The 17,408-nt window shown below is 42.8% G+C and overlaps 1 protein-coding gene across 7 annotated transcripts in view; it reads right to left on the bottom strand.

Moving 5' to 3' along the window:
- The window catches only part of LTBP1 (latent transforming growth factor beta binding protein 1), a 348,387-nt gene that overhangs the window by 17,371 nt on the left and 313,608 nt on the right, over window positions 1-17,408 (bottom strand). For all 7 annotated transcript variants that reach the window (XM_053303824.1, XM_053303841.1, XM_053303830.1 and 4 more), the window contains one exon: window positions 16,898-17,068. In XM_053303824.1, coding sequence (XP_053159799.1) covers window positions 16,898-17,068 — 171 coding nt within the window. The remainder of the gene's footprint in view (window positions 1-16,897; window positions 17,069-17,408) is intronic.

Here is a 17,408-nt window from a genome sequence, read left to right as displayed (position 1 = left end):
TCTGATGTCAGCAGTATTGGCTGGTCCCTACTGCAACCTGCACTAGGTTGAGGCAATTCTAAAATGAGAGGATGGGGTGTGTGTTTGGCAGGGAAAGAATTCCTGTGGAGCTGCTGGAAACAGAATTTCTATCAACAACTGAGAAATTGCTCTAATCTACCACCACCACCACCACCACCACCACTCCTAGTAGTAGTAATAGGATTATTATAGAAGGGGCCTGGTATTAATTTAATTCATCTTTCCCAAACACATTTTAGCAACAACTTGAATGCTTTATGGGCAATTATGATGCATTATTTGCATCAACCCTACTCTGAAAAAACTTTAGTGAATACTTCTAAAGTACTATTTTCTTTCTGGTGAGAAGGTTTTTATCATCGAAACAAGGAATCATCATCTATGCCTTTGTAACATCAAAGCAAGATTACAGGAGGAAGCTGCATTTGTAACTGCATATGTGTTGGGTCAAAAGTCACTTCCTCCACATGGCTGTTCCACATAGACAATTTTGCCATGTACAGAAACTACTGATATTTAGAAGGGAAAGCTGGGAGAACCAAAGCGGATGGGGAAAAAAGTATATAGCCAATAAACACCAATGTCTATTCAAAGTTCCCAATTTTTCTCAGAAGCCTTGCTGAGTTCCCAATTTTTTCTCAGAAGCCTTATATGTAGATATTTGGTTGTCACGGTAACAAACATATATACTTGGCAGTTCGATTAGATGTGTGCTTAAAAACCAGGACTAAAAAAATCCAGTTGATAGAACACCTAACTCCACGGCTGTTGATCTTTCACACAAAATATTTCAAAGAACATCTCCTGATGTGGTCTTACTACAATTGCACAACAGCCAAGAATTCCTTCTTATTCACAAAGGCTCAATAAAAGATATATTTCTTAGCCAGTGCCTCATAAGTGTCACCACCAGGAAAGAAAAGAGCCAATTTATCAGACATAGCTGATCCTCAGTGACGTTATAAAACACAATAGTTTAATCAGGGAAGGAATCATTGGAGACAAAGGGAAGGCCAACAAATAAATTCATTTCCCCAATTACATCTATATTCCCAACCAGAGATTTGGATCTCATGTTGATATTGCTTCAGCTGTGCTGTCTCAGGGAACTGCATCAACTTGGAAGCTGGAACTGACAAGGCGTCTTTATTTAAACAAGTGGGGGAACATTTAAGATGGGGAGATACACCCTTTCCCTGTGTGTAGGCTATATGTGATTATTTATTAGGAGAACCCATTATTTCTGGTCAACTGAATATTTTTATAGACAATTGAATTGGCTTATTTAATTAGTATGCATCCCCCCTCCCCGCAAAAGGTGCTTTGATTTAAAATGTTGCTGTTTGTCATTTAAATAACCTTAAATAACGCATTCTTATGAGATGTTTAAAAAAACAGTCCAACATCCAGACTCATTTTGACATGCTAAGGATTTCTGTCACACAAGAGGAGAGGGGCGGGAAGGATTTTCAGCAATCTCCCCTTCACTCTGCAGCCATTCCTGAAAATATGTCTCTGAGAGCTGGGGTACCCTCAGTGTCATTGTTTCTGCAGGCACAAGTGACTGCAGAGGAGAGGGACAGATGGTCAAAAATTGTGCTCCCCCAACAGAAAACCTGATCTGTCAGCCACATTTTCCCCCTATAATCCACTCCACTATAATCCTGAGGGCTTTCCCCCTTGTTTTTCTTTTTGCTATTTAATCCTAAACATACAGGTAAAACTCGGAAAATATTGTGCAAAAGTCCATTAATTTCAGTAATACAAATTAAAAGGTGAAACTGATATATGAGACAGACGCATTACATGCAAAGCGAGATAAGTCAAGCCTTAATTTGTTATAATTGTGAAGATCATGGCGTACAGCTCATGAAAACCCCAAATCCACAATCCCAGAAAATTAGAATATTGCATGGAACCAAGAAGACAAGGATTGTAGAATAGAACAATATTGGACCTCTGAAAAGTATACAGTGTACTGTGCTTGATTGGCCAGCAAACTCGCCTGACCTGACCCCATAGAGAATCTATGGGGCATTGCCAAGAGAAGGATGAGAGACATGAGACCAAACAATGCAGAAGAGCTGAAGGCCGCTAATGAAGCATCCTGGTCTTCCATAACACCTCATCAGTGCCACAGGCTGATAGCATCCATGCCACGCCACATTGAGGCAGTAATTGCTGCAAAAGGGGCCCAAACCAAGTACTGAATACATATGCATGCTTATACTTTTCAGAGGTCCAATATTGTTCTATTCTACAATCCTTGTCTTCTTGGTTCCATGTAATATTCTAATTTTCTGGGATTGTGGATTTGGGGTTTTCATGAGCTGTACGCCATGATCATCACAATTATAACAAATTAAGGCTTGACTTACTCGCTTTGCATGTAATGCGTCTGTCTCATATATCAGTTTCACCTTTTAATTTGCATTACTGAAATTAATGGACTTTTGCACGATATTCTAATTTTCCGAGTTTCACCTGTATGTAACAAAAAGCCTTTCAATCATACAAAGTATTGAAACATCTTTGCCTGCCCCCCTAAAAAAATTGATGTGGTGCCATGTAAACAAGTATTATTCCACCTTACTCTAGGAACATAGGAAGCTGCGTTATACAGAGTCAGATCATGGGTCATCTAAGCTCAGTATTGTTTATACTGACTGAAATTGTCTACACTGAATGGCAGTTTCTCCAATACATACATAGTTTTGATAAAAATTGTATATTAATATTTTCATGGTTGTTATTTTGTTTATTACATATCCTTGAATGTACATAGGAACATAGGAAGCTACCATATACTGAGTCAGATCATTGGTCTATCTAGCTCAATATTGTCTTCACAGACTGGCAGCAGCTTCTCCAAGGTTGCAGGCAGGAATCTCTCTCTGCCCTATCTTGGAGAAGCCAGGGAGGGAACTTGGAACCTTCTGCTCTTCCCAGAGCAGCTTCATCCCCTGAGGGGAATATCTTACAGTGCTCACACTTCTAGCCTCCCTTTCATACGCAACCAGGGCAGACCCTGCTTAGCTAAGGGGACAAATCATGCTTGCTACCACAAGACCACATCAATAGTACTCTGATGCCTTCTCTTTTCTCTATCTCATTTTGTGTACTACCCTTTTTGTGTTTACTCTCCAAGGTTTCAGGCAGGAGTCTCTCCCAGCCTTACCTGGAGTTGCCAAGGATTGAACCTTGGACCTTCTACATGCAAAGCTGATGCACTTCCACTGAGCTGCAGCCCCATCTGCAACACTTACTCTGTTAACTAGGGTAGTACATGAAACACGATTCGGAATCTGAATTGCACCACATCCCTTTAAGACGGGGATTCCACATCCCCTTTAACATAGACAAGAACAGGTCCATACCTGCTCCTCTGGCACTCGCTGCCATTTCCTTAAGCGTGGAGCTCCCCCCAGCTATCAGCACGCTCCTCCAGCTGCCCCTGTACAATGGCAGCATGCATATGGCCATCGCACATGTACAGTGGCCATGTGTGTCCTGCTGTTGCACAGGAGCAGCTAGGGGAGAGTGCCGCCAGCGCGCACTGATAGCTGGGGCGGGGGAGCGCTGTGCTTAAGGAAATGGCGGTGAACGCCAGAGGAGCAGGTATGGACCTGCTCTCCTCCATGTTAAATTGGATGTGGAGCAATTCAGATTCCTAATTGCATTGCATTTTGTGCACATTCCTACTGTTAATGTGCCTGGTAAGGAGAAGTTCAGGCTTAAGCAGTGGTGGCTCTTACCTGAGGGCAGAGTGGGTGGAAAATACCTGAAAATATTTGTCAGCCATTTTACTTCCTTTGTCTTCTGCAGCCATTTCTCTGTGTGCCTCACTGCCTCCCTGTCTGTGCCTCTTGCCAGCCTGCAGTCTGGGCCCAGTGTGTACATAGGGTGGGCGATGGTATCAGCATTTTGTAAACACCAATAGGAACACAATGAGTTGTTCAAATCTGAATATGAATGAGGCAGGATCCAATTACAAGGCTTGCCTTTATTTTCAGAAGGTGAGCAGAGCTTAAAATGCCCTGTGCACCAATCGGAAGGCATCATGCTGATTGACTCCTCAGGCAGCCAATCAGAATGCCCAGAGGGTTTAGCTACTTGTATTCTATTCAGTAATCTTCTGCAGTTTGAACATTTGTCCCAAAGGGGATCCTGTAAAGAGTGTGGTGTAGGAGTGAAGAGGAAAAGGGAGAGAATGGGAAGGAGGAAATGGAGTTGTTGCTGAATAAACCTTTAGTTAAATCTACTTAAGATTTCCTTGTGTGTATGAGGGAAACAGCTATAAAACACTACTCAGAAGAATCCAATCACCATTTCTGATTAGAGAACAGGTAGGCTGGCTGGTTGGCTCTTGGTAAGTCTAATCTTTTGCTGGTCTTGTGGTAGCAAGCATGACTTGTCCCCCGAGCTAAGCAGGGTCTGCCCTGGTTGCATATGAAAGGGAGACTAGAAGTGTGAGCACTGTAAGATATTCCCCTCAGGGGATGAAGCCGCTCTGGGAAGAGCAGAAGGTTTCAAGTTCCCTCCCTGGCTTCTCCAAGATAGGGCAGAGAGAGATTCCTGCCTGCAACCTTGGAGAAGCCGCTGCCAGTCTGTGAAGACAATACTGAGCTAGATAGACCAATGCTCTGACTCAGTATATGGCAGCTTCCTATGTTCCTATGTTCCTTGTGTTTGTTTGGAGGGGAGGAATGCAACCTCTCCTTTCTCTCCCTTGCTGTGAACTCTTTGATCTGATCTGTATGCAAAGCCCATTATGGCCCATTCCCAAAATGACGTGCCATAAAACATTGGAAGGAATAGCAAACTGTAAGACTGGACTAATTAGATTAGAAAGTGGCATAAGAAACCAGAAAGTTATTTTAGGGCATATTCATGGATTTCTGAGTCTAAACTGCTTTTCAAGTAATTGCAGATGTGGCTTTCCATGTGGGTGTGATATATGTATGTATGTATGTATTTATTTATTTATTTAACACATTTCTATACCGCCCTAACCCAAGGTCTCAGCCATCTAGAGAAGGAATGGATTCTGTTGGTAGGAAAATAATTTTAAAAATCCATTTGTTATGCAGAGAGCTAACCAGATTTTTCTCTGGATTGTGGCCAGCATCTGAAACATTAATATGCCCACATGGTTCACTGGGAAGAGATCTTGGTTCATTGGGCAAGGATTAAGGAAGCGATTTCTATAAAAAAATTTGTAGCTTACTAGGATGGATACCCAAGCTAAGTGCTGCCCAAGGCAGGCAGAGAGTGGCACCCAGCTGTTCAGCAGACATGGAGTAGGGAGAAAGTTTCCCCATGCATTTTTGCTTACCATGGTGTCCTCTACTACATTACACAAGATGTTTCATAGCTGTAGCAAGCATCACTGAAAAATCTTGTGATTTTTCTGTTATTTATGTATGCATTTTTGAAACAGGCAGGCAGAACTGCCCTTGCAACTTCAGAATGCATTTGTCCTCCACTTTTGTAGATGGTCTCCACATTACCTGTGGCTTATATAGATTTATTTACTTTTACATGTATAGCCTATGCTTCCTCCAAGAAGCCCAGAGTGGTGCACACCGTTAAAATTTATCTTCCCAACAGCCCTATGAGGAAGGTTATGCTGAGAGTTAAGTGACTGTCCTAGAGTCACCCAGTGAGTTAATGGCTGAATGGGGATTTGAACTTCCATTACCCCAATCTAGCCCAGTACACTAACCACTGTACCACTCTGGCTCAGAGTTCTTTCTTATCTATATATTTAAAAGCCTTAGGACGTATGTCACACATCCTGTGGTATGTATGGCACATCTCACGAGAGTTGTCCGGAGGAGAGAGAAGGCACAGAGTAGGACTGAGCATGACAGAGAAGCAACTGCTGAGGAGGAGGAGGAGGAGGAGGAAGAGGAGGAGGGGGGGGGGCCAAGGAGGAGGCGGTGCTGCAGCAACAAGGATGAAAGAAGAAGAGACATTGAGCAGTGGCCTCCATCGCCCTGCCGAGTCTCCTCGCAAGGAGAACAGCCAGGGCGGAAGAGCACACCAAGGGCCATCTGTGCAGGCTGGAAGGGAAGCCAAATTGGGTACAGTTGTAGGGACACCTCAATGGCGTAGTTTGTGATGATGTCATCCATCCTGATTCAAGATGGTGGGCATGTAAACATTTGAGGTGCAAGTGGGCTGTGAATCACCTAACCGATTTGAACCAAATTTGCTACAGCTGTAGGGACACATAGGGTCGTCTCAATGGCATAGTCTTGATTCAGATAATAATGAAAGAACAGGTCAGTAAATTAATTCTTACCAGAACAACTTGTCCTGAATCCTAATATCTATCTACCTAACCTTCCTTCAAGTTTTTCATTCTCATACCATGGTCTACTCTGAACCCTTTTTTCAGAGTAGACTTCTACTACCTCTGGATTACCTGTCACTTAGCTTCCCCGGGTCTTCTTTCCAGTCCTCAGTCATCACCTGCAAGAGTTTTTAATCCCAGCCAAATGGACACCTTTCTCTTTCTTCGCAAAAGCTGAGATGCAAACTGTTTAGTTTCCTAAACTATTAAACATTCACTCCAAGCCATCATATGAGTGTTGTGCTAGCCAATCATTGCCAGCGGGTTCACTGCCACAAGCACACTAAAATGTGAGCATAAGAATTCACAGGAGCACATGGGAGAATCGTTGTAAGAACTTATGCATCAAGTTACACCACCATAACTATGGTACCAGTGTAATGTTATAGAATTTTACTGGTGTCATTAATGGGCACAAGGTCTACCACTACAGACACATGTGGCATAGCAGCATTGCACACTGCCATTATGCAGCAAAAGATGCACAGAGGTAGGGCAGTATCCTGCCTAGGGCAATCTATTAGTTATAATTGGATTTACAATAGATCATAGCAATATAGGCTGGCTGGCTTCCCTTTCCTGACATTTGCTGCTGTTGCCATGGTGCTGCAAGCTGCTCTTTATGCAGGTATACAGGACTGGGTTTTAGTTATAGCCAATGCCTTCTCCAGTGAGCCTATTTACATTCTTGGTGGCTGAGCTGCAGAGATGTTTAAAAATAATAGAAACTTGCTTGTTTAAGCTGAAGAAAAATAGGGTACTAACCTACTTATTTTTAAAAATCGTCTCAGTCATGTGGGATGTTTTAATATAGGTTGTTTAGCTGTTCTGAAACAATAATAATTATTGAAACAATAATTTATCCCATGGCTAAACCTATCCAAAGAAAGAACATATCTATGTAGGCTGTGGCTTTACTGATGCTTTCCAATTACTTTTGGGATTTGGAATCTAGAACCTTTGCCTTCCCAGGATTTTCTTCCAAAATGTGTTTTACTAAAAGCAGAGCAGGAAATTAAAATCTATCCCCCCCCTCTACTAGGAGTTTTGAAAGTTATCTGTGCTCAGTTGAGCATCTGCTTTCAGCTCTTCACTCTATATTACCCCAACTTCGCATGCCTTTATAGCTTGAACCCAATTGTAGGTTTCCATTCTTTATTTATGGAATTTTAAAAAAGAAAAGTATTTTAATCACAGGCCCTTGTATGAAAAAAGAGCAAAACTTAACATTGAAAATTACATCCTGACTAATGAAGCGCTTGCAGATGGATGCCACGCTACAACAAAGCTGTTATTCTAACTACTTGTGCCAAGTCTGGAACTTGTATAACAAAATCCAGACCAGTGTTTTTAAAATAATAACAACAACAACTAGCTGACCTGGCGCAGAGCATCTACGCCCCTTGTTCTCCCTGTCTCTTCCGCCCTCATCCCTTCAACCGTTCTCCCCCTCCCTTCAGGCCTGGTTCACGAGGTCCCCCCTCCCTTCAGCCCTGGTTTACGGGGCCCCTCTCCCTCCAGCACTGGTTTGCGGGGTCCCCCCTCCCTCCAATCCCAGTTCACGGGGTCCTCCCTCCCTTCAGCCCCGGTTCGCATCCTCCCCCCTCCCTTCAGCCCTGGTTCACGTTCTCCCCCCTCCCTTCAGTCCCGGTTCGCATGCCCCCCCCTTCAGCCCTGGTTTGTTCTCTCCTGATGGACTGTCTGGCCACCACTTCCTCTCACTCACTGCTCACCTTCCTCTCTCCTCACTCAAATCTTGCGAGAGCTGCATGGGATTAGCAGCGGGTATGCCTTAGAGAAATATATATAGAGAGATGATGATGGATGATGATGATATTGACTAGTGTGCTACCACAAGCATACTTGCACTTGTACAACAGTGCACAACTGTGGTATATTTTAAATAGAACTTTGTGCAGTTGCACAGTTTTCACAACTATGCAGTCTTCTTGCACTAGTGTGACTCTGCTAATTACACAAGTACTTCATCAGGATGTCAACCAATTAAAAAAAAGAGAACCACAGCAAGTTCTCAGTAAAGGGAAAAAAAGAAAACTCGCAAAAAAATGTACCACCAGCCCTGCTTCTTCTTCCTGCACTGAGCAGTGGGCTGATCTAGAAGAGCATGAGGATTACTTCCACCTTTATGATTCTATACATGAGTATGGCTGATCTGCATGCTGTTCGTTCTCCTCCTCCTCTTCAGACTCAGGACTCTCGGTCCGTTCACTCCCAGCAATAGCAGCAGCACACAGAAAGGACAGGGCTAGGCCCAGGGAGCAAGCAGGAGCTCAAGGAGCTTCTTGGAGACTTGGGGTGGGGGGACTGGGGGGGGGGACTGGAGGAGCGAGATAATCGACCTGCTGCTGCTGCTGGACAATGAGCCAGCCAGGCAGGCAGCCCCGGTCAACTCTGTCTCATGCTGTGCAGCCGTCTATCTACTGCCGCCGCCAGGAGTGGGGAGAAGGAGAAGCGAACCAGGGGCACTTGGGGAGAAGCATTTTGCTGCATAATTCTATCTATCTCATGTGAGTGAGTCTGATTGATGATTATATTGTACTGGAGTTTTGGGATTGCTGGATTGGGACCCATTGTCGGAGGAGAGGAGGGGTGGCAAAATACTTGCTTGCCTAAGGGCAGCAAAGGGGTTAATCCACCCCTGCCTGATAAAGTTTAGTTGAAATGTATATATGACACAGCATTGTCATATAATGCGTATCACAGTGTTGCCAGATTGGTCTTTCTCTGTCCTCTGCAAGCAGCAGTTTGTGAAGCAGCAAGGGTGAGTGGGGAAATGCTAATGTGATGACGATATGTATTTTTCAAGTATATGTTAACTTGGCAAAGAGGCACCTTTTAACATGGTGATTCTCTTTTATTTAGCAGGGGGAGAGTAACTGGCCCTATCCACCCCCAGCACAGTACTTCCAGTGACAGCTGCTGGGGTCGATCTTATGTTTCTTTTTAGATTGTGAGCCCTTTGGGGACAGGGATCCATCTTATCTATCTATCTATCTATCTATCGATCTATCTATTATTTCTATGTGTAAACCGCCCTGAGCCATTTTTGTAAGGGGTGATGATGATGATGATGATGATGATGATGATGATGTTATGAGGGAGAAGAGATGTGTTGGTGGTGCCCAAGTGTATTTTGGGATCAAGCCTTGGCAACATTTGCTCTGTGAGCACGGAGAACATCAGTCCCCAAACTTTTGCATAGTAAGCTCACTCAGCTCTTTTGTGTGGGGGACAATCATGGCTCCTTGTGCCACTCTCCCCTTAGTTGTTTTGCTACAATACAAATACAAGCATGTGTGCACTCTACACCTAAACCACCTTGCACACAGGCAATTCACTCCTCAACCAAATAAGTTGAACATTGAAAATCTGAATTAATTGTTCTCATTTTACATAATTTATTCTACTAGTAAATAATTAAAATTCATATAAATTCTATAATTAAATGTTACTGTTTTTACTATTCTAAAAAATTTAGTTTGTTTTGTTAGTCATGGGACAGAAAGACATGTTCTTTGCCAACCACTGACATTCTTTTTTGGCCTCCTCTTTAAGCCAAACTAGTCAGTTTCAAAAGCAAGGAATCAATTTTAGAGGACTTTTGGAAAAGACACACAATAGAACCTTGTTCAGAGGCCCAAAGTTTTCTCTTTCATATTTTACTTACATCTTTGAAGACAAAATTTTGATTTCTGACTGCATATGACTTGAAATAAAACTATGTGTTGTTACAAGCTGAAATGCGCATAGTTTCATAATAAGTTTCATCATCTAAATAATTTGGTGTCAATGCTTTTCCTATTTCTGCAACATATGTTTGAAATATTAGTGAATGTATGAAATATACATACAGTTCCAGTAGTAAATCAGGCCCAATCAATACATAAATCTACAATTCTAATATGGAGTAACTCCAGTTTTCCCAGACAGGACATGAACCTATGACCTTCTGTTTGAGAAGTGTGAAAGTTCCTTCCTGAGCCAACAATATCACTTTAAACTGAAGCTCGAAGAAGGGCAAATGATTCTTTCATATATGTAATTCAGCTCTATGTTTTTCTTGGAAAAATTTCCTTAAAGTGGCAAATGGTTTAAAGGTGTAGATATCAGAATATAAGCGAATGACTTACCATGGCTACCCATGACTGCATTCTGGGTTGAGCTGGGGATGGGGACAAAGGGGTAGTGACAAAAAATATGATAAAACAATAAAAAACGCTAATCACTTGGGATCAATTTCTGGTTCATGGTTTCAGATTTGGACAAATTGCCTGTCTATTCTCTAAATACCAATATTTATATACACAACATATTTATACAGCATTTTAGGGATTACAATTCAAATGCAGCTTCCCTAGATCAGTGTCAAAGCACCAACATGCCTAGAGGCCGCAAATCAACAGGACCTGTCAAATCCCAGGTGCATGTGCAAATCTGAGCCTTATTCATACATTATGTTCAATGCATATACATGATGCATTCATACATTATGTTCAACGCACAGTGTATGCATGTTCTGATTGGTACACATGTAATTATGCACACATGCTATTCAATGAATGTGCAACATGAAACTTCCTATCTGTACCCTGCATTTGAGAGGACTGGTACCCCGGTTCACTTTTAAAACAAATGCAGGACAGACACACGTATGCACATACAATGCAATGTCTGACTAGAGCTCTGGAGTCCTGCAGGGACCACTGATTGTTCAACATCTCACATGGTTTCTGTGACTGGTCCAAGCAGTTGAAACTGATCTTGTTCAGGAGCTGCAAGTTGCTTCTTTCATCATTACTGGGTATTAGCCACGTTTACAGAGGGGTCAAAGTGCAAGCAGGAAGCCTTTGCCTTAGATGCATGACAATGGCAGGGTGGGGGTGGGAGAATCAGTGCAGCAGTGTCTGTGGACCATGCTCTCTGTGTGAAAGTGCTTTGTGACTCTTGCCTATTTTGTTCTCTCAAGAATACAAATTTGTTTTGCTCAAGGAAGGTCATTATAATTTTCTGTTTTACCAAGGGAGAAAACTGCATTTCAGAGGCAGTATAGGAAAATCTAAGCTGAGCTGGTATCAGTCAAAATCCATTACTATAAACACCACAATGCAGGGGTTAGAGATTAACTTTTTTTTAAAAAAAGTAAGAATAAGTTTTGAACAGAATGTTGTCTTTTAAATCACTTTCTACAACTGACAGGAGTTTACAGAGTTCTTGACAAAAATACCTATGTAATGGATGAGGTAAAATGAAAGACAAGAGCCTCTTTACAGTTCAAAATTAAAACAACTGATTCATACTGAATCCTTAGATTTCAGACCATTTTAAGAGCTATGATGTGGTTGTTGAAAAATGTTTCTGAAGCTGAATATTTGACAAGAGAGTCTAAATAATCAATCAAAATTGAAAAGTTATTTCATAAAAGGCCTTAAAGAAATTCTTTCCAATAGAAAAAACCCATTTATTAAATAAAGCATTTTTATTAGAAAAAAGTTTCCCTGGCATCTTCCAATCAGCCTCACATTAAACCCAAAAGCCACAGGTCAGAGAGCTCCCAGTGAATGTGCACAGTATTTTTGTGTTCATTTTCTCCTCTGTAGCAGCACCCCACGTTCGTCTCTCACTTGGGCCACCCTGGTATTACGCGTGGTTTACTGGGCTGGATGAATTTTTAAAAAGCAAGATCAGCCCAGGTGATTCAAATGGAGCTGGTGCCTAGATGATAGACTACCATTTGTATAGTTGGTAATTGATAAGGTATGTCATAGGTTTAATTAATGACCTCACTGCACTTTATGTGTGAGAACACAAGAAAGAATGAGATTTACAGATCTAAGGGTGAAAGAATGAATACAGAACCTGTTGTAGATCACCAGCTCTGTGTGGTATACCATGGGTATTCATCAGTTCTGCTATGGAGAAAAACTGCAACTGTCCCCATTACTACATCAAAGCATTAATCTTTTCTCCTCAAACTCCTCTTTAAGCAGGAAAAGAACTTCTCTTTTCAATTAATTGGAGACAGCAGGCAACAAAAACAGTTGCAGTTCAAATAGACAGGCAGTGAGCTGTTCATGGACACTTCTGTCCTTAAAAGAAGTTCAGTGAATTTCAAAGAGGTTATTTAAATGACTAAAGTTAAATAGCCAAATCTTGATCCTCACTATGCCAGCGTCTTAAAATCATGATATTATGTTGGCAATGCGGTGACACTTTACTGGCTTTACATGCTGATATGCTGCCACATATGGTTTGAATCAGGGTAGAATGCTTCAAGTAGGGCTGTGTACGGAACTGGTTTTGCCGGTTTGGTTCAAATATGGACTGGATTCAAACTGACCCGGCCAGTCCGGTCTCAGAAGAACCAGGTCCAGTCCAGTCTGGCCAGTGAACCTTCGGTTCATGGGCCGGTTCAGGGACATACTTGTAAAGGGGAATCCAGTGAGGATTCCTTTACATATAAAGGGCAATTCTCCTTTACAAGTAAAAGGCATTCCCTAACCTAAAGGTGCGGGGAGGGGAAGAGGCGAGAAAAAGGGTACTGTTTGTACCTTTAGGAGGCTGCGGCGGAGGTGCTGGAGAGACACTGGAGGTGGTGGAGAGATATTGGAGGAGGTGAGAGGGGCTCTTGCTAGCCCCCCCGCCTCCCAAATGACAGCCTGGGCTTGATTCCCCTTCCCAAGGATACTCCTGAACTGGCCTGTAAACCAGTTCTTAGAACTTGGGCTGGTCTGGTTTGAACTTGGACTGCCTGAACATGAACAGGGTCAATTTGAACAGGTTCAGTTTGAGCTGTCTCACACACCCCTAGCTTCAAAGCTCAGGGGCATAGAGAAAATATCAAGAAGCACAATTTCATAGATAGATCTGGCCTGAAATATAAACAAACATTGTTTCAGAAAATATTACTACATTTTCTGCTACAGAGTATTATGCTGTGTTCGAGGATGTGCTTTATTACTGACTTGCAGCACATACAGTAACATCTCCCTTTCCAGCTCAAAATTCACTAACAATAGCTTAGATTGTAGTGGAGTTCACACATTCAAACTGGTAGCATTGGTCGCCACATTGCGAACTGTCATGAAACTCAAGGCACAGGGGTGGCTGAAGGTATTACAGTGCCTAAGGCGAAGCACCAAATGCTGCTGTGCCCCATGCCCCTGGTGGGAACAGCCCCTTTTCAAAACCAAGTCTTGCAAGTTTTGAAAGCGGCATGGGGAAAGAGGGAAGGAAGGTTGCTAGCAGCCTCCTCTTCTCTCCCTGTGTTTCTTGCAAGCTTTGCAAGGAGTGTGAGGAGAGGCGCTTCTTGCAAAGCTGGCCAAAGCCGGGGTGTGGGGGGGCATCTTCCTGCCCTACTGATGCCTCAGTAATCTGCCACCTAAGGCAACTGTTTCACCTCGCCTCAAGAAAGGGCTGCCCCTGACAAGGCGAGTTTATAAAATTGAGTGTATGAGGAAATGTCACTACCCACAAGGTGAGCATTTATTTTCAGATTTCTGCGGTTATTCATTCTTTAAATACACCCCTACATAATAAAACCAAAGCACAATTACAGCAAATGCAACACTGATATTTACTGTTAGAACATCTGATAGATGTACCTCATCTTTACCATATGGAGCACATTTAAAATTATGGTGGGGGGAGGAATGAGTAACTGTAGAGGAATGAAGGGGAAACGGCACCATATAGAAACTGATTGTATAAACTCATGTTAGGGCTTCATGAGAGGCAAAGACCTCAAGCATGTGGGAGTGAAAGAGAGGCTCAAAGGGTGTCCTGGCAATGGCTGATTATGTCAGTAAGAGAAGGGAACTCTCTTCTGGCACATTACAGCTGGCTACTTGGAAAACTGCCCCTCCCGTCTGACCAGCCAGGTCCCTGTGGAGATATGGGAATCACACTTCAGAGCTCTCTAAGTGGTCCAGGTGGGAGGACAAGTACCATTGGAGTTCAATAATGATTTACTCCCAGAATGGCCTCCTGTCTCAGCAGCTGAACGTATTGATTGTTTAGAAGTAGGCAAGGCCTTGGGCAGTGACTGTATCTCTCCTGAAATGATTGAACTCAATGCAGATTGGTGGGCTCCTGCGCTGGCAGCTCTCTTTACATGCATAGTCTGCACTGGGCTACCTAAAAACTGGGGCGTAGCTATAATAGTCCCCATATTTAAAAGAGGGGACAGATGTGATCCTGCTAATTATCACCCGATCAGCCTGCTCAGTATCATGAGCAAGCTTTACTCGAGACACTTAGATTGGAAGCAGGGGTGTAGCAAGGTTGTAGTGGGCCCAGAGACAAGATTTTAAAATCCGCCCCCCCCCGAGCTCAGCTCATTTTGTAAAGTGTGGACGATGCAAGTCATTTAATGGTACGAGAGAAAGACATGCTGTTCTGGTAGCTCTAGGTCTTAACACTCACATCAGCTTCGGAGGATGAATACACCTGAAGGAAGCCCAGCTGGGGGAGCAGCTGGGGGAGTCAGTCATGTGACTTGCCTCTGGGGGTCTCCCCAAAGCGGTGGGCCCCCAGACAACTGTCTCTCCATGCCCTATTATAGTTACGCCCCTGATTGGAAGCTCCAAGACTGGATGGAGAAAGAACACATCATGGGAGATGGACAGGCTAGTTTTAGAATGGAGCGCACAACTATGGATCATGCCTTAGTACTACGCCATCTTGTTGAGAAATATAGCAGTAAGCCCAAGTGCTCTTTATATGTGGCCTTTGTAGATTTAAATCAGTGTTTGCTTCAATTTCAAGGCCAAGGTTGTAGGAAAAACTCAGGGATACCAACACTGATAGGTGATTACTCCTTCTTATTCAAAAACTTTATAAGAACACCAGCGTAAGGGTGAGATGTAACCCCCAAGGCTTACTTTCACACCCAATAACTTCCAGCAAAGGAGTCAAACAAGGGTGCATTTGGGCACCATCTCTGTATGTTTAACCTGTATGTGGATTATGCTGCTATTATCTCTCAAACCCCAGTAGGGCTTATGAGACCAGTAGGCCTTCAGATACCTACTTAGGAGGGCTCTTAAGCTTCTGGCCAATTACTAAAAGGATAACCATCTGGTTATTAATTTTCAGAAATCTAAGGTGATGGTCTTTGCCAAGAAGCCTAAGAAATTTAATTAATCTATAGAGGGTCATCAGATTGAACAGGTTAACAGTTTTAAATACGTGGATGTGGTTTTTCATGACATAGGGTCATGGAAGGCCCATGTGGATTACACTGCCCAACAGGCTTAAAGGAGCACATCAGTAATTCTGAGATTTTTCTGCTCCAAAGGAGGAGAGCTTATTCCTGCAGCACTAAAACTGTTCATTGCCAAATTCTATTCTAACAACAGATCACTGGAAACTGTACAATCTAAGTTCATAAGAGCTGCATTCAGAGCCCCCAGATTTACTTCTAATGTTGCACTCAGGTTAGAAACGAGCTTTCAGAAGGTGGAATCCAAAGCATAGATCTTAATTTTCAACTACTGGCTTAAGATCAATCCCCCTCCCCTCCCGGGGGTTGCCGACAGCTTTCAATCTTCCTGGACACAAGCACTGCTGGCAAAACTTTCATCACTTGGCTTCTCTTTAGAATATTTGTCATTATTAGGGTATAATCAAGCCAAGAAGATCCTCAAACAGAGGATCTTAGACCTAGGTGACATTCTGCAGACCACAAGAGGATGCCTTGGCGATCTCAGCCGGAAATCAGCCAGTTATTTATTATTACTCTCTATCCAACCATCAGAGAGTGTTCTTCAGAACAAGACATTATGCTTCACCATCAGCATTTTTTAATGGGAAATTTCTGAAATTCCCTTGGTCAGTAGGATCTGCCCTTGTGGATCAGGTGAGGTTGAATCTGTCCAGCACATAGTGCTATTTTATTTATTTATTTATTTATTTATTTATTTGATTTCTATACCGCCCTTAGGCCCACAATCTAAAAAGAAACATAAGATAGACCCCAGCAACAGTCACTGGAGGTACTGTGCTGGGGGTGGATAGGGCCAGTTACTCTCCCCCGGCTAAATAAAAGAGAATCATCACGTTAAAAGGTGCCTCTTTGCCAAGTTAGAATGGGTTGTTCCTTTTATAATGACAGTCAACGTAATCTAACGGCCGAACTGATGAATTCTATGTCACACTTCTTCTTGTGCTCAAAGGTACTCTTTTCTTTAATTCTAAATGCACATCTGCATCCCTTGCCCCACCATTTTGCACCTAGCTCCACCTGGTAGACTACAGAATTCTAGTCAAACAAACATAGATCCTGCACGTCTCAAGTCTGCCAACTCTGGATTAGAGTAGCGTGTGATCTCATCTCCAGAACACTAAGTAATGAAATTCAAAAACCTTTGTGACCTGAGGTGCAATGCAGGGGGCGGGATAAATCAAAATCTACTTTTCATATTCTAAAGTCAGGTCCCAAAACAACACTACAAGAAATTAATAATGAATTGCTCCTCAGACCACTAGTAGATGCCTTACCTGAGCCTTTCATGGGACAAAGTGCACAATGCATGCCCCATGCTTCGCCATATAAACAACAGCACTCGGTGTAAGTAGTCTGCTTCCCAACAAGAGGCCGGTTACAAACGTACTCCTCACTCAGGTGTTGCCAGCAAAGGTCCTGGTAGACATCAGTTTCTTCAGTTTGTTCTAAAGTAAAAAGCAGACATATGATAGTTACCTCGCTTTCACAATGTCAAAAACTCAATCCACTGAAGCACAATATCTTAAAAGTGGTGCATCAGCTGGTCACCACCAGGCTTGACTATTACAATGTGCTCTATGTGGAGCTGCCTTTGTACGTAGTTCAGAAACTTCAGTTAGTTCAAAAAGCAGCAGTTAGAGTGGTCTCCAGGGCAACCCGGCGAGACAATATTATGCCTGTTTTAAAACAGTTGCACTGGCTACCGATATGTTTCCGGGCAAAATACAAAGTGCTGAGTGGCTTGTGTCCAACCTACCTTAAGAGAGCACCTTCTTCTGTATGATC

This window comes from Hemicordylus capensis, chromosome 1 (assembly GCF_027244095.1).
Source record: "Hemicordylus capensis ecotype Gifberg chromosome 1, rHemCap1.1.pri, whole genome shotgun sequence".
Lineage (NCBI taxonomy): Eukaryota > Metazoa > Chordata > Lepidosauria > Squamata > Cordylidae > Hemicordylus > Hemicordylus capensis.
This window is presented reverse-complemented; position numbering and strand designations above follow the sequence as displayed.